Source organism: Tasmannia lanceolata, unplaced genomic scaffold (assembly GCF_043159265.1).
Source record: "Tasmannia lanceolata isolate RefF3 unplaced genomic scaffold, GAP_Taslan_0.1 ptg000019l, whole genome shotgun sequence".
NCBI classification, from domain to species: domain Eukaryota; kingdom Viridiplantae; phylum Streptophyta; class Magnoliopsida; order Canellales; family Winteraceae; genus Tasmannia; species Tasmannia lanceolata.
In genome coordinates, this window is record NW_027518696.1 from 19511157 (window position 1) to 19534220 (window position 23064).

A 23064-nucleotide genomic window follows, 5' to 3' on the forward strand; every position below is an offset into this window, starting at 1 on the left:
TGCGCCATGGCTTTGTATTCTGCCTCTGCACTTAACTTTGTAATGACGTCCTGCTTTTTACTTTTCCATGAAACCAGATTACCTCCCACAAAGGTACAATACCCGGTAGTTGATCTCCTATCAGCAGGAGATCCAGCCCAATCAGCATATGAGAATCCCTCAATTCTCATATGACCATGCCGTTTGAATATTAATACCTTTCCTAGCGCTCCCTTCAGATATTTAAGAATTTGAACCACTGCATTCCAATGTGAAGTACGAGGAGAGGTCATGTACTGGCTAACTACCCCAATGGCATAGGATATATCAGGACAAGTAACAGTAAGGTATATAAGCTTGCCCACAAGCCTTCTATACCTACCAGGATCCTTCAACAAATCACCTTCTTCTAGAACCAGTTTCACATTTGGATCCATGAGTGTAGCTACAGGCTTCACACCAAGATTTCCTGTCTCTTCCAACAAATCCAGAACATATTTCCTCTGTGATAGAGATAAACCACTAGAGAAGTACGCAACTTCTATACCAAGAAAAAATCTGAGACGTCCCAAGTCCCGTCCCAAGTCCTATGTCGCAAACTTTTTTTGTAAGAAGGCTTTCAGTTTCAGAATTCCACCCGAGTCACTACCTGTAATAATGATGTCATCGACGTATACAATCAACATAATGCATCCTGCCGAGGACTGATAACTGAACACTGAGTGATCCACAACACACTGTTTGAGGCCAAACCTCATAACTGCCTCACTAAATTTGCCAAACCATGCACGTGGAGACTGCTTCAACCCATATATTGATTTTCTGAGGCGACAGACTGATGAGGACAACTCCCCCTGAGCAACATAACCTGGTGGTTGCTCCATATACACCTCTTCAAGGAGGTCGCCATGCAGAAAAGCGTTCTTCACATCTAACTGGTGAAGATGCTAGCCATTATTGACTGCGAGGGAGAGGACCCGGACTGAAGGTATCTTTGCAACAGGGGAGAGCGTCTCATGGTAGTCTACACAAAATGTGAGTGTAGCCCTTTGCCACCAGACGGGCCTTCAGTCGATCAACCGTGCCATCAGATAGATATTTAATGGAGAATACCCAACGGCAGCCAACAGGTTGAGCACTAGCAGGCAGAGAGACAAGATCTCATGTGTGGTTAGAACGCAGAGCACCCATCTCGAGGTCCATGGCAGCTCGCCAGCTTGGGTGAGTAAGAGCCTCATCCAAAGACTGTGGTAACACAGCAGAAGACAGAGACAAGACAAAGCTTTTGTTAGACGATCATAACAAACAAAATTAGAGATAGGATGAGCAGTAGAATGGGAACGAGTACATGAAGCAATAGAGGAGTCAGAGACAACTACAGGAGAGGAAGATACCTGATGAGAGGGTAAGGAGATCTCCGCCTGTGAGGACGATTTGTCGACGTGAGGATGACTTGCCTGCTTCTGACGACGTTGATACTGGACTTTAGTAGGCGGGCGATCTACTCTGGGAACACAAGATTCGACCTGACCAGGAGGGCAAGCAGAAGGAGGCTCTAAAGGAGCAGAAGAAGGATCCAAAAGAGCAAGAGAAATGGGCGGAAGGTCAGGGAGAGAAATGGGCACCTCAGGTTCCCTCCTGGGAGCTGAAGGAACTGAGCTAGAGCCAAAGAATGATTCTAATTCAAAAAATGTGACATCACCTGATACATACCAGCGGCGCAAACCTGGACTGTAGCAATGATATCCTTTCTGGGTACGAGAGTAACCCAGAAAAATACATCGTTCTGAACGAGGATCCAGCTGGTCGCGGCCAAGACCCAAATGATGGACAAAGCATACGCAACCAAAGACATGGGCGCAAATGGAAATGGATCCTGAGGTGGGTATACCGTGTGAAATGGAGAATCACCATGGAGCACCGAAGGCGGAAGACGATTTGACAGAAAACAGGTAGTAAGAATGGCGTCAGACCAAATAGATTTAGGAACCTGCATTTGAAAGAGGAGAGTACGAGCCACCTCAAGGAGATAGCGCAATTTACTTTCGGCGACACCATTCTGTTGGGAGGGGTATGCACAGGATGATTGATGGATAATGCCATGAGAGAAGATATAGTCCTGAAAGCCATCAGTAGTAGAGAAAAACTCATGAGCATTATCAGTACGAAGGCATTTAAGACTGCAACCAAATTGATTTCTTATTTCATCGTGAAAATTTTTAAAAGCAGAGAAGACCTGCGAACGGTCTTTCAGTAAATACAACCAAGTCATGCGTGAATAATCATCAATAAAAACGACAAAATACTCAAATCCATTATTCGACGCGACCCTAGAAGGTCCCCATACATCAGAATGAACGAGCTGAAATAAACTATCGACTCTACTAACAACTCGGAAAGGAAAAGACACTCTGTGATGCTTCTCAAGTTCACAAGACTGACACTGAAAATACGAGACAGAGGCAGGAACTAAAGATGTCTGCCGGAGGCACTGAAGTGATGGGTGACCCAGTCTATAATGCCACTGAAAGGCATTCACTGAACTATGTAAACCTGATGAAGAGGGCTGCAGTTAAGACGGTACAGGCCATCCACTTCACGACCCGATCCAATCGTCCTCCCAGTCGAAAGATCCTGAAAATGACAGTAAGAAGGATAGAATGAGATAGAGCAAGCAAGATTTTTAGTAATTTGACTAACAAACAATAAACTAAATGGAGACTTAAGGACACATAGGACAGAAGATAGAGGAAGATGAGGTGAAGGACAAGTGGTACCAATACCAGTAATAGGTGTAGTGGAACCATCAGCTAAAGTAATGGACTGAAAATCAGATGGAAATGAGCGAAAAGAAGAGAGCTGTGATGAGTTACTAGTCATATGGTTTGAGGCTACAGAGTCAATGATCCAGGACCCTGAGCTAGAAAGTAATGTTGTGGGTGAACTACCTGGCTGAGCAAAGCCTGTTGTGGCCTGGGAGGCACTCTATCGAAGGCGCTGTAGCTCCTCATAGTCTGCCCTCGTAAAGGTGAAGGAGTCATCAGCAGAAGAGGCAGGAGCAGAAATAACTGTGTCAGAATGGCCAGTAGTGTTGAGGTGAGCAGAACGAGGCGGGCGAAACTCTGGGTGCAGTGTGTAGCAAGTCTCAATAACGTGGCCATCACGTTGACAGTGGGTGCAATAAGGACGACCACGCCCACTCCCAACATGGCCACCACGTCCACGGGCGCATGAAAAGGAACCACCACCTCGGGGAGGACGAGTACCACCGCCTCCGTCATACGCAGCAAGAGCAGAACTGTCTGAAGAAGTGCGTGAGGGGGTCTCACTAACACACTGTTGAGCGCAAGAGTAGGCCTCGGGGAATGACAGAATGTTGCCAAAACTAAGAATCTGATGGCGCAGGTCAGTAAACTTGGGGCCTAGGCTCTCAAGTAGTGCACCACTCGAATTTATTCCCGCTGACGCCGGAGAACATTAACATCAGAAGTGAGGGGTAGGAAAATATCAAGTTGCTGATACAAAGAAATGAACTTCCCTCACCACAACAGAGGCGCATCCACTTAGAGTAAGTAGAACAGATACGAGTGAGGTTCTCAACCCCAGAATAGGTCACTGCAGTGTGATCCCAGATCTCCTTCGCAGTCGGGAGGAGGATCAAAGTAAGGTAAATGTCAGGAGTCATGCTCTGGCATAGAAGACTCTGAATCAATGCATCTTCCTGTTCCCAGCGAGTATACATGGGATCCATAGGCGAAGGAGGATCCTCACAAAGAAAGCATACCTTACCCCGTCCAAGAAGGTATGTCTCAATCGCAACCTTCCAGGGTAAGTAGTTGGTTCCATCAAACTTGGCAATGTTCAGTTATGGGTAAGAGTTGTCTACAGGTGCCAAGGTAGAAGACGAAGACGAAGAAGGGGCCGAGGGTGTGGGAGAAGCACGGACCTCAGTGGTCATGCCAATAGAGGGATCAACAATAACAGGAAGATCCATCAGGACAACAAATGTCGACAACAGAGAGACCAACACCAACGGCTACGACTAGTAGAAATGGAGACAACGAAGGATAAAATCAACTAAACAACAGAGGGACTCATAGGACTATCGCATGAGTGAAGAAGATGTGCAGAGATGAGCCCATAGAGAAGCTAGGTGGAGGATGTGGGAGATGAAGACAAAGAAGACAAATTTAACACATGAAACTAAAGGAGAAAAATTGGGTTGTTTTCGTCTCGTCTCGTCTCGTCTTCAGGAGACAAATTTAATACATGAAACTCAATTCGTCTCGTCTTGTCTCGTCTCGTCTTCAGGTTGTGTTCGTCTCGTCTCGTCTCGTCTTTAGGAGACAAATTTAACACATGAAACTCAGTTCGTCTCGTCTTCAGGGTTTGGGTTTTAGAAGTTCTAGGTTTTGGGTTTCTTCAAAGATGGGTCGTGGTGGAGGGTGGGTTTTGAAGGGTTAGGGTTAGGGTTAGGTGGGGGAGATGATAAGAGTTAGGGTTTTCGGAGAAGCGGAGAAGATGGAGGCTACGGGGTTTTCCTAGGGATCAGAAACCCTAGGGCTCTGATACCATGTTGTGAGAGAGAATAGAGAGAAAGAGAAGAGTGAGTTAGGGTATCTCCCCCTCACTCATTTATTTATATAGATAGTACAATGACTAAAATGCCCATAGGCTTATTCTAACATTGGGCATGCAATTTCATAATCAAATTTTATGTTTTTTCGGTTGGTGATGGGGGGGTTTGAGGAAGTTCAAGAGTAATAAATATGACAATGAGACGAACATAATTGGGACTTTCTTGGTTTTCATCAGTCTGGATGTTGGCCTAGAAAGCTGAGACTTCCTCAGCAGATCTAGGCTGCTGGTGGTAAGGTCTATATGGGCTTATCTGTTTTATGAACAAATATCAATAAGAAAGTGTTTTTATGATTTGGGGCTTAAGGTACTGCATGTTAGTGCTTGGTGAAGAATTTTCTTGTGGTGAAGATCTCAAGGAAGCATGGGTATGGGTCCAGATTGCTACATTGGGAAAAAGGATTGTTAATATCACATTGTGATTATGAGTTTGTTTCATTGTAATTTATAAGAACTGCCATATGATTGCGCTCTCTCTCTCTCTCTCTCTCTCTCTCTCTCTCTCTCTCTCTCTCTCATGATTGCCTGTGCATGTGTCTCCTCTTTTCTTTTTTCTTTTTATAGGTAACTTTGATGATTGAAGGTCTTTCAGGTGATTGATTTCAAGGTTTCTAAGGGGGCTCGGGTTGTGTGTTGAAATTAAAAGAAGGGTAGGAAGAGAAGAAAGGAGAGAGAGCTTTTGAGATGGGTTGAATATAATACTCTTTCCCCCAACATGGCCTTCATTCATTTATAAGACTTCATCATACAAGAATGTGACCAATGAGCAATTCTTTCATAATCTCTGTTTTACCCTTACAATGAAAACACACCATATGTGAAAAGGTACCAAACCAATATTTCTTTATTAAAAAATCCCTTTAAGTTGGGACAATATTTTTTGTCCCTAACTTGCTAAGAATTTTGGGCTAACGCCTTTGAAATTCTTCCGTATTGCTAAATCTCGAGTGAAGCCTCTTGTTAGTCATGTTATTTTACCTCTACTCCTCTCTGTTTCTCTTCTGCCTTACCCATGGTTCAGTCTCCAATGCTGAACCCCTCTTGGACGGGCAATTTTAGAATTCATAAAAAAATAAAGAAAGAGAAAATTAGAACTCCCCCAATGATAATCAATGCTTTAGTTGGTACATTTAGAGCATGACCGACTTGCATGCTGTTGTCCCAATAATTGTTTTCTACTGATTAACTATTACCTATGCAGTGGATACCTGCTCAATTCGCAAAGGCACATCTTCCTAAAGAAAGAGTCAAGATCATCCTCAGAGATCCGAAGGGGAGGACATGGGAAGCGAAACTTAATATTAGCAGGCATAGATACACTATATCTGCTGGGTGGATTGCCTTTGCACGCGGTAACAATCTTGAAGAAGGAGATTCCTGCATATTTGAGCTTGTGGGTAAGCTCAAAATGCGTGTGCATATTTTCCGGTTGGCCAGAGAAAATAAGGCACGGATCAAATCTCAAGCCATCTGATGGTTCTTGGGATGATTAAAGTTCAGTTCTTTTTGTCCTCTAGCAGCAGTGCATCACCATGCAATTCTGTCTCTAACTGTAGTAGGGAATTATGTCGGAAATGTTACAGTGTTCTTTCAGTGCATAACTTCCATTTTGCGAGAAGGAAGATGTTTCTACCCAGGCATGGTATGTAGCCAAATACTGATATATAGATGCTCCGAAAATATCTCTTCTTCGTTAAAAGAGAACATGATCTGTACATAGGTACTCTGTATATATCTTTATATTTGCTTGGTTGAAAGAGAACATACTACAAAAAACTGCATATATTTGTATGTTTGACTAGTTATATTTCCTCGGCTTAGAACAAATTTTACATCCATTTTTCCGCTTAAAAATGGGTGTAATTTTTTTTTTATTACACCCATCTTACGTCGGAAGTAACAGAGCCTTAAGAATTCTTTTGGCTGCCTTTCCTGGGCAACACTGTGCATCAATAGCAGGCAAGGTTTTAAATCTCGGTTTCGGTCATCACCGAAACCGAAACGGTTTCGGTACGAAATTTCGGACGAAATCTTGTAAAAATTTCACCGAAATTTCGGAAATTTCCGAAACGTTTCACCGAAATTTCCGAAACGTTTCACCGAAATTTCCGAAATTTCACCAAGATTTCCAAAATTTCACCGAAATTTTACCGAAACGAAACGTTTCGGCCGAAATTTCCGAAACGTTTCGGCAAAATTTGGTACTTTTCTGACTCACTGTGAATTTCATTTCGTTTTCCACCGAAACCGAAATATTTCGGCCGAAATTTAAAACCATGATAGCAGGTAGTGTGCATCACTTCATCTATGCACCTATGCCACTTTGTGGATGTTTACATTCAACTAATGACTATGATGTAGTTTTATTTGTTCTTTTTTACATTTTCCTGTAAATTGGGATTAAGAGTGACTTGAGACCTCTTTGAATGCTGCCAAAATTGATCCTTGTATGTAAATAAGATTAGTTTAGTTTTATTTGCAGATGAGGCATTAAGGCACATCTTTGGAAGCCACTTAATATATCATTGAGCATTTTCCCTAGTAATTACAGTAAGTAGCTGAAATGACTGCATCAAGGTAATTTCAAAATTGATGCAGAGTAAGTCTCGCAGTTGAAGCTCTGAAAGATCAGGTCCCGTTTCAACTAGGATTGAGATGAAATGATTTATTTCCCCAAGTTAGAATTGAACTAGTTCCATGACAGTTCAAGGTATACTTTGCTTGAACTTTAATCTGTTCTGAATTTAAGAAGCCCAAATCATTTGGTTAACAGTAAATGAAATTTAAAGAATCCTTTCTGTCTAGGCTGGTATAAGGAGGATACTTTTCAGGTTATGATGATGCCTTACTTCAAATTGGAGTCTCAGACCAAAGTGACGCAGAGCTGAATTTTACTTTCAGGTACATACAATATTTCATATCGGAGATGAACTAAGATCAGGAATTCTGGAACTTAATTCAAAAGATTTCTTCAAATTTGGACCAGAACTCATGATAAATTCAGATCTGATTGTAGAACAACAGAAAGGTAGTTGTTCTTGGTGACAATCTGGAGTTGTATAGCAGAATTCACAACAGGTTGTCACTAAGTTGTCTTCAACATATGAATTCCTTGTTTTATGTTAAATTCGTCTCATATCTAACTTAATCCCTAACTTTCCCCAAATTACAGATCTAATCCACCTTGCTCAGTTATTCCATTCTTTTGACCCGATAATGGCAAATGAGTGAGAATTTGGTCACTAGAGCTTAATTTCCATTGAAAAGAAACCAAGGAATTCAGGGGCTGTTTGGATACATGGATTTAGAATCAGGTTTTAGTTTGAAAACGGTGTAAAATTCTGGGTTTTACAATCCATTATCCTCTATTTTGAGTAAGAAATCAAGGTTTATCCTCTATTTTGAGTAAGAAATCAAGGTTTTAGAAATCTCTCCCCAATCTCGAGATTTCTAAAACCTGGAAACAGAGGACGATCTCCTACTCTCTCACTTGACGGAAAGAAGGGCGAGATTGCATAAAACAATGGACGGTCTCCTTCTTTTGTCTCCCATCCACGATTTTGAGGAAATCCAAGATTCTAAAATCTGCGTATCCAAACGGCCCCTTGATGAATTAACATCAAACTGAGAAGATCTACTTACTAACATCATTTATAACCAAATTTGATGATCCAGAAAAGTATAAAAGTCACACTTACAGAGCTTTTCTAAGGAGTGTTTCAAACCAAAGCTTCATTGGAATTCCTCCTCCACACAAGCAATCATACGGTGAGGTGCTGAATCTTCGAAAGAGCCAGCTCCAGAGAAATGATCGAATTTGTAGAAGAGAAACTCCAACTGAAACTCACAGAATGGCTCCATTTCCAACAGGTTTGCATTGGAGCAATCCAAAGATGAATTCTTCGATGTTTCTTGCTGGTTTCATCAAAGAACTTACGCAAATTCTAGTGACGAGATACTGGATCCAATTACAAGATTAAATCCTTGAATCTCAAGGTAATATAGAGATTTTATTTTTTTATATTAGTATGTTTTTTTTTTTTTTCAAATGGAGTAAAATAGAGACGGGTCAAGGAAAAGCTGAAATCTCAGCTTGTAATTCCCCAAATTCCAAAGAAACTGGTGGCAAGATCCTTCTTCTTGTAAAGAAGAGGAAATTCCCTCCCAAACTTAGATCGAAGATATAAAATTTCAATTCAAAATCAAATCAAAGTACCCCCAAATATAGGTAAGGACTAAACTACCCCTACTAAATGGAAAGACACAAAAGGGCATGCAGAATTACAAAGATGAAAAAACTACCACTAAGACTAATGAATAAAACATAACCCTAAACTAATGAGCTATTAAGGTTGTTGTAGTCATTGCCAAGGGGATGCTTCTGCATAAAGAAAAATGGGAAAATTCAGCTTAAATTTGAAAATTGGCTGAAAATTGGGTTGAGGCAAAAAATCAGGTTGAGCTATTAAAAAATCGGGTTGAATTGATGAAAATTGGCTTACTATTTTGAATAGGTAAAAAAACAATTTTGATTGATTTAACTCAATATTTTGACAATTCAACCTAATTTTTTGACAGCTCAACCTAATTTTCTACTGATTCAACTTGGCTTTTCAATTTAAGCAAATTTGTTACCGATTCTTTTTGCTGATTTTAATCTGATTTTTTTGACAATTTTGGTAAATTCTTCTTCGTTTTCAATGAATACGCATGAAGAGCAAAAAAAATATCGATTGAAGAAGATGAAAAAATAGAAAAAAAAAAAAGATAGAAGGAGAAGAGAATGCAATATACACGAGGGTAAACTAGTCTTTTAGATTGTTCGACTCTCCTACTAGTTGAATAGTTTTCAAACTGTATTTTGTCAATATACCGCCCGGTTTGCTTTTCAACCTCAGTCTTAAGTGCTTGAATGCCATGAATACCTCATCTTTGGATTTCTAAAATGTCACCCATTCCTTTCTCTAAAAGTCATCAATGAAAGGTACAAAATAAGATGCACCTCCACATGAAGTAGTACACTATGGTCCCCACTCATCTGAGTGAATGTAGTCAAGAATACCTTTACTTGTATGACTCACAGCCTTGAAACTTCGTCTATGGTTCTTCCCAAATATGCAATGCTCACAAAATTCGTTTTCACCAAAGGTAATATTAGGTATAAGACCCTTTTTTTATCAAAATTTTCATGCCCCTTTTACTCATGTGACCCAATCGTCTATGTCGTAAACGAACCGAAAACTCATCATTTTCCTCCACCATGTGTGCATAATCGACGACTATACTTCCAACCAACTTATACAAGTTACCAATCCGGATGCCTTTCATAACAACCAAAGCACCCTTAGAAATTTTAAGGACACCATCTTGCCCGGTAAATTTGTAGCCACTTGAATCCAAATCCGAAAGTGAAATCAAATTATTCTTTAATTCTGGCACATGCATCACATTCTCAATTGTGCTCACCATCCCATCAAACATCCTTAATCACACCGTACCAACTCCTACCGTCTTGCTTGTAGAGTAATTCCCCATCAAAACCGAACGAAAGTCACATGGCTCATATGTAGCAAACCATGACCGATGAGGACACATGTGGTGAGTGGCACCACTATCAAAGATCCAATTTTGGTAAAAAATGGGATTGCTATTTGCTATAAACAGTTCATCTCCAATAAACCTGGATGTGGACTCTTCAACTTGATTGGTTTCATTCTTAACTTCAACACCCTTTTCTTGGCCCGAGTTAGAATCTTTTCCGAAGCCTTTCTTGTACCGGCAATCTTTCTTTTGGTGACCTTTCTTTCCACAATTCCAACAAGTATCTTTGTCATACCGACCCCTTGATTTTGATCGATACTTGGACTTGCTTCTCGAAGTCCCTTTTGATGAGCTACTATGCTGATAGCAAGCCTCTCCTAGGCTTCTTGGACTAGGGATCGGGAGAGTGACAAACGCACACTCAATTGCTCAATACAGGAAAAGAGATTTACGCTAGTTCAGTAAAAATGAGCGTATCTCCCTCGATATAGGTCGGAATGACCTTATTCCAAAGCAAAAATTTCAAGGACTTACAGAGCTGAAACTTTGATGAAGAAAGTTTTCTCAGAAAAACACTATAAAGTACTCACAATTATGATGGAAGTGGTTTGTCCAGCTAAGATAACATTCTGGGCATGGTTTTAAATTTCGACCGAAATCCGAGACCGAAACTGAAACGTACCGAAACCGAAATTCCCGAAATTTACCAAATTTTGCTCGATATTTCTGAAATTACGAAAATTTAGTCAAAATTTATAATAAAATATTAATTTTTTATTCCGTTAAAAATTTTCGATAATTTCGATTGAAATTTCGCCCCAAAAATCCAGGATTTCATGCGTTAATAACTAATTTCGCCCAAAATTTCGGGATTTCAACTGAAATTTCAGTTTCGGATAAGTTTGAAATTTTACCCGAAACTGAAATTTAAAACCATGATTCTGGGTAGGATAACAACTTCAATGGCTACTCTTTAAAGTTGCAAAGGAAGGTAGGTAACATCAATTCTTCTAGATTGGTGGTTGCAACTCTTCAAGGATGCAAATAATAGGAGAAAGCTCATACTCTTTAAGGAATGAGTGAAACTCTTCTAGGTTTCTGGTGTTTTCTAAACTTTTATAGAGAAATAACAATAGAAAAGGCGTTCAAGCTAGCCCCCACTAACTATTTTAGGGACTTACATACATCATTAATAGCGTAGGAACTCAAAACACATCGACTAGTCAAAGACCTACGGACACAGTCTACTAAAATGGTCATAAGTTTCCAACCACTTGGCCAAATGAAGATCGTAAATATCCTTTTGAAACAAAATTAAAAGATATATGACTTCTTAGTTTATCATTGTCCATGAATTGTCCATATAAAGGTCCAAAAATGTGCTTCAAAAATGACCAGAATCATTTTAACGGGAATGCGACTGGATGAGGCCCGAATTGGCGTGTCCATGATCTCGAGCTGGAGCTGGCCTTTATGCTCGGTGGATTCAAGTTGGGCTTGGGCCTTGTGTTGGTCTTCAATGTGGGCTGATCTTCTCACTTGCTTGAGATGGTTCATGTGGGCTTCACATTTGTCAACCACATGGGTGTGGGCTTCATCATTCCCCCCTTGTTTGAAAGAATTCGTCTCTGAATTCGAGGCATCATCATCAGTGGAATCTCTTATATAAGGTGTCAATTGGCGGACGCTAAACACATCATGTATCTTCATATGGGAAGGAAGCTTGAGATGATATGCATTAGGATTGATGAGTTCGAGTACTTCAAGTAGGCCAAGCTTTCTATTACTAAGCTTGTTGTAGCTTCCAACGAGGTGACGCTCCGGGGCCAAGTAAGCCTAAACAAATTCTCGGGTTCAAATATGACTTCACGACGCCTCTTATCAACAGCCTTCTTATAGGTCTCAGATTTACTTTCTAGCTTACGATGCACATCTTCATGTATAAGCCTCGTTTGAGACACAAAATCCTCAACTTGGGCAATGGGCTTTTCAGCAAATGGAATAGGTGCAAGATCTAGTGTTGGCTTGGGCTGCCGTCCATAGATAACCAAGAAAGGGCTATGGCCTGTAGAACGGTTCATTGAACTATTGTGAGCAAATTCTCCAAGTGATAGGCGGTTTTTCCAAGAACGGGGATTGCCATCGATCAAGGTTCTCAACAAATTTCCCAATGATCGGTTTACAACTTCAGTGTGCCCATTAGTTTGAGGATGGAACACAGTACTATACTACAGTGTGGTCCCAATACTCTTCCACAATTGATGCCAAAAGTGACTAAGGAACTTCGTGTTTCGGTCGGAAGTGACGGTATTTGGTATTCCATGCATTCTGAAGATTTCATTAAAAAGTAAGCCAGCAATGCGCGAGGCATCCATAGTCTTTCAACAATGTATGAAATGTGCCATTTAGGAAAATCTATCAATGACTACAAATATGGAATCCATTCCTCAGTGGGTCCGTGGCAGTCCAAGGTCAAAATCTATAGATATATCCTCCCATGGTGCATGTAGGGGTGTCAATGGATCCAGACAGTCCGATGGATCGTCTGAATCCGAACGTTAATGAACGGGATCTAAACATATGAATAGGATCCATGGGCATATTCGGATCATCAAATCTAGGATTCGAAAAATTTCGGATTGGGTATGGGCATGCCACAGATGCCCATTGGATAATTAAGATCCGAAATGGTTTGAAAAAATACCCTCCAAATTTTGTTAATGCTAACTGTTCTATGAAGGGTATTTTGGTCAAAACCTCTCTTATCACTTGATGAATCGGATGTGAATGCAATTTCACTCATTTCATACTTTCACGAAAGAAAAAGAGAGAGGGGCTTTGTTCTTTATGCATCATATTCTTTTATAATAGTTATACATTATATTTGTGTGTGTAATTTTGATTGGTTTTGTTGTTTACAAGCATTATTATATACATAGATTAAACATAGATAAAATTTTAATTTAGTTGAAGAAAATGCATAGAGACATACTAATAGTGGACTGCCATTCTAACTCTTTTTTAAAAAATTAATTGTTTACTTAGCTTAGTGGGACATAATAGGACACTCCGTTGGACGGTCCGAATTAAAATGGTTCGTGATCATGACGTGGAAAGTAAGATTCGAAGAACAATCCGACTCTGACTCGAACGATAAGGAATTTGAATGGATCGTGAGTGTGACATAGGTGGATCCGACCCGAAGTGGATCCGTTGACACCCCTAGGTGCATGTGGTATATGCAAAGGCAAGTAGAGACCAGCATTTGTAGCTTGTCCTTTACCAATTTGGCGATTTTGGCATCTCATACATAATGATGTACATCCTGTTTCTTCTTCTTCCTCCTCTTTTTTACATTTTTCCAGCATCTAGACCCACCAAAATCGACAGTCAAACCCAAATCAACCGAGTCGAACCCAAACCTCCATTGTTCTTCTTCCTCCTATTTTTTACATTTTTCCAGCATCTTCCTTTTTTTCCGGCACTATTTATTTATTTTTCCTTCTTCTCCCTCATGTTTCTCTCATCTCTGTCCTCTTCTTCCCCTTCCTCCTCTTCCACCTCTTTTTGAGACTGTTAGAGAAGAGCTCACACAGCAGTAAGTCGTCGGAACGGTGAAACAACAAGGAAGACAGAGGTTCTAACTCTTTGATGGACATTTCTGTCCTTTTTTTTCTTCCATACGATGACATTTTGATGAGAAATGTCAAAAAGTGACATTCCAACGTGATACCTTGAAGACTTCAGAATTTTCTTGTCCTTCTTGCAGCTGTTGTCTTCATTCACGAGGTGGCTGGTCTTAGATGTGACAGACTAGCTGCGAAATGCCTTTTTGCTATGGACCCTAGTAGGGGTGTAAACGAGCCAAGCCGAGCCGAGCTTGGCCAGGCTCGGCTCGGCTCGTTAAGCTCAAAAGCTCGGCTCGGGCTCGGCTCGTTAAGCTCAAAAGCTCGGCTCGGGCTCGAACCAGGCTCGGCTTGGCTCGGTCAGGCTTGCGAGCCTTATCGAGCTCGAATTATATTAATTTTACACCCCTCATCTTCCCTGGACAGCCCTATCTAGTGTTTTTTAACTACTCTTTTTACTCTAGAGGGTGGTCCAAGTAACAAATGGGGTTCCAAAAAAGAAGTGACATATTTTGCCTCCCCCTTTCACTCCATAGACAACCCTTTTAGTGTATATATTAATATATAATATATATATATATATATATATATATATATATATATTTAAATATATTAAATTCTTAACGAGCCTTAACGAGCCGAGCCTGCCTAACTCGGGCTCGGCTCGGCTCGTTAAGGATTCGAGCCGAGCTTTTTTCGAGCCGAGCTCGAGCGAGCTTCCAAGCCCGAGCCAAAATTGACACCCTTAGACCCTAGCAACTCCCTTCCGAAAAAAAGAAAAAGATTGGTAACATGTGAAAGATGCTATTTGTTCGGTCCGCTCTTGCTCCACTCTCAGTTACCATTTGTTCGTGCACATGGCACATTCCCATTGTTGGGCTCTCCCATGTGTCTCTTACTCTTGGACGGGATCTCATTTTCCTTCCTAAAATTTCCTACCTTTTTTACAAAAAAGAAAAATAAAATAAATTGAACCAATCCTGTAATGATACATTTCGCCCTTTTCTTTACACGGAACAACCTCCAATGCACGTGCCAATCAATCATGGCCGTTGAGACCTTCCCACGTGAAGTAAATCAACCCCTAAAGAGGGAGGCGGATTTATCACTTCCCAAAATAAAAGGGGGCGCTTACATCACTTGGCATTATTTATTAGGGATTTGCTACAGACCATCGCAGAAGGTATTTCGTACCGGCCCTTTATCATATTATTTCCCTTACAATTCCGGAAAGAAAAAGGAATGTTATGAGAAAACAATTTCCATCAAAAAAAATTCCTTTTTTTTCTGAGCATTTGAACATTCGATTCCTATGGGAGGGATTTCAGAGTAGTTCATGTTGGAAAATTTGTTGAGGGTACTGTTGATGATAGAAAACAGAAACTTGTTGCTTCAAGGCGTGATATCACTTTCCTTAAGACAAGATTCGCCCCCACTAGTAGTGTGCAAAGGGGATCCGCGAATTGCCTCCAAGATACAATGAAGCCTAGTAGGGAAGCCCTACTAATGTTTGATGACGCGTAGCACTAGCGGAATCAAACCCGAAATGCCCTTCCGAAATTTCAAGCCTTAGAGAAATCTCTAGATTCTGTTTCTGCAGAAAAACAGTATCTAGAACAGTAAAGAAAAGAAAAACAGTATGTAGAAATACTTGGGGATTTTTGTAGGAGTGTAGAAGAGAGTGTAAAATCAGTCAGAATTGCCAATTCGATTTCTATATTAAATGACTGAAGTTTGCACATATTTTATAGACCATCTGGTGACTTTTCAGTGTGAAAAACACCTCTACAGGGCACCTTTCCAGAATGTGCGCCTAAAAAAGCGCCAATAAAGCGCCACTATGCGCCCTATAGCCCATTGCCCACGCCGCGCGCGCGCGTGCGCGTGCGCGTGTGCGAACGGTGCGTTGCACCGTCCCGCGGGTCCAACCATGGGTTCAACCCAATGTGCAATCAACAAGAGTTAGAAAAGGTAGTGCTTTATAAGCCCTTCTCTTTCTTTTCTCTCATCCGATGTGGAACTATCTTTTCAACTACACTTCTACATCCTTTTGTAAAAGCAAATATTTCCAAGAAAACATTTTCTTTTTCCCAAACGCTTTTGATAAAATATTTTCCAAAACACTAAAACATGTAAAATACATGATTTTGAAAATGCAAAATCACTAACAGTTCATACCCTTCTTCTGATTCGAGAATGGCGCTGGAAAGAAAGCCTCACTTCTTCAAAGTTCTGTTGGAAGAATTCTCCCACTGCCGTATTTCTTTTTCTCTATTTCCATATGTCAAGAAAAATATTTTCGAGAAAATTTTTTCCCGGGAAATTTTTTTTTCTTCCCATAATTTAGAAGGAAAATTATATAAAAGAGAGGAATTCTAGACTGAAGGGAGCCCTTGCAAAAAAAAAAGGTGAAAGGGCTCTCCCATTAGCTGCACATCACCATCATGCATTAATAACTGCCGAAAAGTCAAACATGTTGGTGATTTGGCCAATGGGGGAGCCCTTTCACGTCTTTTTTGCAAGGGCTCCCTTCAGTTTAGACTTCCTCATATAAATGGTTAATTTAGAAGGATATTATCAAAACTTGAAGGTCCCTCCAAGTAAAAATGAATAGGGTTAAAGTTCAACTTATTCTTTTCAAGGTGTAAGAAAAAGTATGAGATTTTAGAAATATTTTCTCGAAAATTCCTGGAATCCAAACAGGGCCTCAGGTTTTTACTTTGTTTGGAATCTATCATTCATCCCTAATTGCAATGTAATTGCTTAAGAATAGATGAATTTTTATTATGAAATCGATGTGGCATCTGTCTGCTTCAAGGGTCTGTTCTGTGTAATTTTTGGAAGTTAATTTTGTTTATTTTATTTTACTTTGAGAGATGTAGTGAGGATAAAAATGTAATTTTGTGTCCAAGCATTTTGGTCACTTTGTTAAATTATGCTTGCACATGTGTGATGTAGATCTTTACTTTGAATTTTCTAAATCTGATCCGAGACACTATCTACTGATCAGAAATTGAACACAAAAAATGATCAAAACACTCCTCAAACCAGTATATTGCTGGAATTTACAGAAAATGACCAGAAAAATACAGAAAATGTGTGGAAATTGATGGAAAAATACAAGTTGATGAGAAAAAACAGAGATGAACTGAATCTTTATTGAATTTCAATGAAAAGAAACAGTAAAAGAGGACTTAGCTCGGTTGCAACCACAATCTGAGATGAAGAAGAAATGGAAAGCCTTCTTTGAGCAGGATTTCCTTTCTAGCTTCTATCAAAACTCCCTTTTACAAGAATTCTCCCTCCCAAAGCTAGCAACTCTACAATTCAAATCTCAGTGAAAAGTCAACCCCCCCCCCCCCCGGCGGCCAAAGAAATAAAATAAAAAGGCACCATTTATATAAGGCTCAAGACTAGTCACATTGCAAGAATGCCCTCACTACATCTCTCAACTACATGAATACCCTTCTACTAAAGGAATACACATACACCCCTACTAGAAGAGAAAATTGCAAATGAAACCACTACTAATGTCTTACGTAACGGCCCAGATTTTCGAAGGTCTGAAGCCCGGCCCATTAACTAACGTACAAAAATCTTGGTGAAATAAAACAAATGTTAAAGCAATGTCTACCATCAAATAAAGTAATGTCTCAATGACGACTCATGAAAATACAAAAGTAAGATGATCTCAAGTTTTAAATTTAACAATACATAAAGAGAAACTACCCCTAGAATATGTAGAACTTCGATCCTTCACAAATTCCCATCCTCGGCCTTATCATCTGGAAATATTTTTGGTGTGAGTTTCAACCACAAAAACCCAATAGGGCAAATAAAGTTTTATATCATCTAAAAGCATGATCTTTGTAAGCCTCTGTCTGTGCAATAAGATCGGACAGATTCTAAGGGTAGTTTCCCTTTATGTATTGTTAAATTAAAACTTAGGATCATCTTACTTTTGTATTTTCATGAGGAGTCATTGAGACAAATTACTTTATTTGATGGTAGACATTGCTTTAACATTTGTTTTATTTCACCAAGATTTTTGTATGGTAGTTAACGGGCCGGGCTTCGGGACCCTCCGAAAATCCGGGCCATTATAGTTGGTACCAGAGCAAAGATTTAGTGGTCTTAGGTGCGCTTGTGAGTATGGGTACATCATCGGAAGGGTAGATATGACATTTAGCATACAGAGATATATTTTTCATATAGTCCATATTTATTTATTCATTTATACATGTACAGGACATATTACTTATGTAGACCCCCTAAACTTTTAAGTAGATCCCCGAGAAATCCCTTTTCTCAATATTACACTTTTAATCTTTTGCAAATGGCTACGAGGAGGAATGCCATGGGTTATTTTGAAATAGATCACAATATTGAGTCTGACTCAACCCAAGGGCTAAGTCATCAGTTGCTATTTTATTATTAATATATATTATTTATTTACCTATTTAGAATCGGTAAGTTTGTAGATGAGACATTAGGTGTGTGAATTTCGAGGACGAAATTCTTTTAAGGGGGAAAGAATGTAACACCCAGACCCACCTTAGGTTGGTGATGCAAGCGCATCTTAGTCGATCGAGTGCTGGGTGTTCCAATTATAGTCAAAGTGATCGGATCATCAAGATCAACGGCTAAAAATATCAATTCCATTTTCGGGCCATTGAAATATCTCAAAATTAGCTTAAATGCAATTTATGAGTACCGTTATCAAACTGATGCTTCGAAAATGTGTATAAACAAACTATGGATGTCAATATCAAAACAAAACATTGGCAATTATGTAATAAGCATGCATGTGTGTGTACCAATCTCAACTCAACTCAACAAAGCCTTTGTCCCAAACTAGTTGGGGTCGGCTATTCATTTCATAGAAGAGTGGCAAAGTTTTTCGGCCGGCTGCCAACCTGACGCCAACCCGACGCCTTTATCCTGGCTTTGGACAGGCTATGTGTACCAATATCAAATATTATTGCAAGTGCCCAAATTAGGGGTGCAACTCGGGTCGGGTTGATGCCAACCCGAACCCAACCCGGATCATCAACTGCCCAACCCTAACCCGACCCAACCCGACTCCCAACCCGAGAAGGGTCAACCCGACCCAACCCGATTTTGACATTGCCCAACCCTAACCCAACCCAATTTCACAAATCGGGTCGGGTTGTGTCAGGTCGGGTTGGGTTGGGTCGGGTCGGGTTATTCAAGGTAGAATGGCAAAAATTCAATCTGTAGAATGGCAAAATACTGTAGAAAATATAAATGCACCAACCTGTTTTGAACATGTATAACAAATATAAATGTTTCATTGGAAAGAGGAAGTTTAATAACAAAAGTTCACAAATCACAAATAGTCGACAAGATTAATAAGCATAAGTCCAAGGAAAGACAACTGAGAAGCTATTAATTTTCTAGCAGTAGATTAGTAGTTGTAGTAATAGAAACTACTAGAGTTGATAGTTTTCCAAATAATCTCAAAAGAAAGCAAAGTTCACTACTCACCAGTCACAACTGTGAATCTAGAACTGTAAAGAAATATAAAGTTCACCACCAAAAACTTATTACATATTAATTTAGCATATGAATTAAAAACATAATAAGATCCAAAAAGACATCTTCATTTAACACACCACAATCTCATGCTTTGCTCGACTCCCACTCGACCTGCAACATATCAGGGCAGAATTGAGCCAAAATGGAAAATATGCACATCAAAAGCTAACTAGCTAACTGAATAGTATAGAGTTAAACTATTACCTCAAACATTTAATTGTGCGTGTTTAAGCAAGATACTCAATCAGATAGAGCTCCATCGCCAGTAACTGAAAAATTACAAGTGAACTAATTAGAACTTTAGCCAAACTAATTACAAGATGCTATTGCTATGTTATGGTAGAAAAGAAATTCTATGTAAATGAATATTCATTTATTCAATTACCTCCAGACTCAACATCATCATCATCAAGCTCTTCCAAGATTTCATCAATCTCAATAGGGGTTGATGAGCTTCTCAACCAATCTTTTGTGCAAATCAAAGATTCAACAAGCTTTGGCGTCAAAGAGCTACGAAATTGATCAAGCACTCGTCCCCCTGAACTGAAAGCTGATTCCGATGCAACAGTCGATACCGGAATCGCTAAAACATCTCGAGCTAATTGACTCAATAAGGGAAACCTTGAGCCATTGACTTTCCACCAATACAAAATCTTGAACTCACCACTATCCTTTTCAACTCATTCAAGAAGATAACGATCAAGCTCTGATCCGTACTGCACATTTTCTTGTTCTTCCAATTGCTTACGATACTCATGTTGAAGCTGAAATTCAAAACAATCTCCTGTGATAAGCTGACTCCCACTTTGGTGAATAGGTTGATTGAATTGGGTTGAAGGAACATCAGGTCCATCAGGAGCCACCTCAATGGACTGATAATGCCTCAAGAGACGATCCATAACATCTTTAACCCTTTCAATCAACCATGCGACATCATCAACGGCGTGAATCTTAGAATAACAAAATTCTAAGTACTTCAGCTTGTATCGGGGATCAAGGACCACTGCAACAAGTACCATTATGTTGGCCCGTTCTATTTTGCCCCAATATTTATCATATTTTTCCTTCATCTTCGACGCCATATCACGAAGGCAAGGATTATCACTTCTAACCCCTTGCATTAAAATGACTTCAATAGCATAAACCTCATGAAAATAGACATTCGCAGTGATATAAAGAGATCCAGACAATTTTTTTGTAGAGATGTAGAATCGTTCCAAGAACCTACACAACACTTTTGCTCTGTCCCAATCTTCATCAGTAGGTGGACCATCCTTCAGACTAAATTGAAAATTACAATCCAAATCTGCTAGACGTTCAAATGCCTTTTGGAATTCTAATGCACTCTGTAGCATAAGGAATGTAGAATTCCAACGAGTGCATACATCAAGGCATATTGTCTTCGTACATGATATCTTCTCTTGGTTAGCACACAATTTAAATTGTTGTAGCCTCGATGGTGAACTTTTCACATGTCTTATAGCATTGCGAATGCTAGCCACTGATGTCTTAACTTCCTCTATCCCATCTCTCACAATCAAATTAAGTATATATGCGCAACATCTCATATGTAAGAATTCCCCATCCAATAATAGACTGTTCTTCTTCTTCAATCTTTTCTGCAAATTACGAATCGCTACGTCATTTGAGCTACAATTGTCAACCGTAACGGTGCAAATTTTCTCCAAACCCCAACCTAACAAACACACTTCCAATTCATTAGCAATGGCTTCACCAGTGTGTGGAGAGGGGACCGAACAGAAACTAATAATCCGCTTATGCAGCTTCCACTCCGTATCAATGAAATGGATATTGATACACATATATCCAAGATTTTGGATGGATGTCCACAAACACGTTGATCTGATTTCTTCAATGCTTCATTGATTTTCTTCTTCTCCTTCTTATACAACTCTAGGCAATCTTTCTTTAAAGTAGTACGTGAATTAAAATTGAACCTAGGTTGTAGCACTCTACAAAAGTTTCTAAAACCCTCGCGCTCAACAAATTTGAAGGGTAGTTCTTCAACTACAAGCATACGCGCCAATTCTCTTCTACACAATTCTTGATCAAATTTCCAAGTAGAAACTGTCGTACCACCTTGCTCAGATGAAACGGAAAATGACAAGACTTGTTGTTTCTCTTTGTTACCATATGGATATCTTGTACATTTTTCCAAGTGTCGCTTAAGAGTACTGGTACCTTGAGTGCTATCACATCCAAATTCTCTGTTACAATAATTGCATTTCGCCCTATCTGGCTTTGGAATCTTGGTAAAATGATCCCAAACAATTGAAATCATTTTATAAAGATTTTTACGCTTTGAAGTAGCCACATATTGAGATAGTTGAGTGGGGCTAGGGATATCCAGGACATCCACATCCAAATCAGTAATTGGAGTTTGATTAGTGCCTTCCATTGCAGACATCTGAGATCTGACCATAAAATGAAAGTATTGAAATCAATTAAACTAATAAAAAAGTACTTAAATTAATATGAGAATAAAACAAAAGAAAAGGGGACGATATCCATACCCCCAAACGAAAAGAAATGTTTCTTGGATACTTGAATCCCTCAGCCAGTCAGCCTATATAATCCCTCAACTTGCCAACTACCAAGTGCGACATCAATTGATAAAATCTTGAATAATAACAAATTAACAACAATCCAATAATCCATGAAAATATAAACATTTAAGTAACTCCATAATCTGAAACAAACAGGGCCTAAATTTGACTCCAATAATCAGTTTATCACTCACAAATGACAATTTGTGATCATTACTTGAACAAACAGGGCCTACATTTGACTCCAATAATCAATTTATCACGCACAAATCAAAAATTGATGTCGTTATTTAAAACAAACAGGGCCTTACATAATACTATTTGGGCACATAATCTATTAGAAAGTAAATTAGAGAATCAGAAATAAACACAGAAATCAATTGATAATTGTGTTGCTTCTTGTGTGTAGGTGCAGAAGATTGTGTGGCTGAGTATTATCAATAGAGATATTGGAGGGATTGAATGACTATTATCAGTTATTGAAAGTCAAAGGCATCAGACATGGTTATTAAAATCAAGGGAATAAAAATAAGCAAGATTGTGTTAATAATACAAAATTAGTTCAACTGATTCATTTGATCTGCATATCAACCAAATGACTGAATGAACAATAAAACTAAGTTCAAGAAATGCAGATTCTTTATAAAACTGAAGATGTCTTCACAAAGCTGCAGATTTAACAAATAAAAATGCAGAGTTCTTTACAAAACTGCAGATTTAACAAATAAAAATGCAAAGTTCTTTACAAAACTGCAGATTTAACAAATAAAAATGCAGAGTTCTTTACAAAACACCAAATTTAACAAATAGAAATGAGATTTTCATGCCTTGTTGAGCATTCCACAAATAAAACTAAGATCTTTCATAAAACCACATACTTCTTCACAAAATCCTAACCCTATTTGGCTGCAGAGAGAGAGAGAGAGAGAGAGAGAGAGAGAGAGTAGCATGAAACATTGAAACCCTAGGTTGAAACCAACTCCAAAAACGGCCATAAAACCCTAGGTTGAAAAAAAGAACTCCCAGAGCATTAAAAATAAAAGATTTATGCCATAGGGGGGATATCCATCATTCATCAAAGTGATATTTGCCAGAATATACATATCAAATAGAAATTAGGAGAGGGAGAAAAAAGAGAAATGAGAAAAGAGATT

At 39.3% G+C, this 23064-nt stretch overlaps 2 protein-coding genes across 4 annotated transcripts in view; one reads left to right on the top strand and one right to left on the bottom strand.

Moving 5' to 3' along the window:
- The window catches only part of LOC143852899 (B3 domain-containing protein Os01g0723500-like), a 112948-nt gene extending 105434 nt beyond the window's left edge, over positions 1-7514 (top strand). For 2 of the 3 annotated variants that reach the window (XM_077362547.1, XM_077362546.1), the window contains exon 4: positions 5819-6422. In XM_077362547.1, coding sequence (XP_077218662.1) covers positions 5819-6091 — 273 coding nt within the window. In that variant the 3' untranslated portion in view covers positions 6092-6422. Of the gene's footprint in view, positions 1-5818; positions 6423-7215; positions 7328-7422 lie in introns of those variants that run through there. The other variant, XR_013236888.1, reaches the window with a different exon arrangement.
- A 12069-nt stretch (positions 7515-19583) lies between these two features.
- Positions 19584-21762, bottom strand: LOC143852396 (zinc finger BED domain-containing protein RICESLEEPER 2-like). Its single transcript, XM_077361778.1, has 4 exons — positions 21384-21762; positions 20041-21039; positions 19729-19941; positions 19584-19612 (listed from the first exon to the last, which is right to left on the bottom strand). Exons 1-4 carry the CDS (start codon positions 21760-21762, stop codon positions 19584-19586), a joined length of 1620 nt encoding a protein of 539 aa, XP_077217893.1.
- Between the last annotated feature and the right edge of the window lie 1302 nt (positions 21763-23064).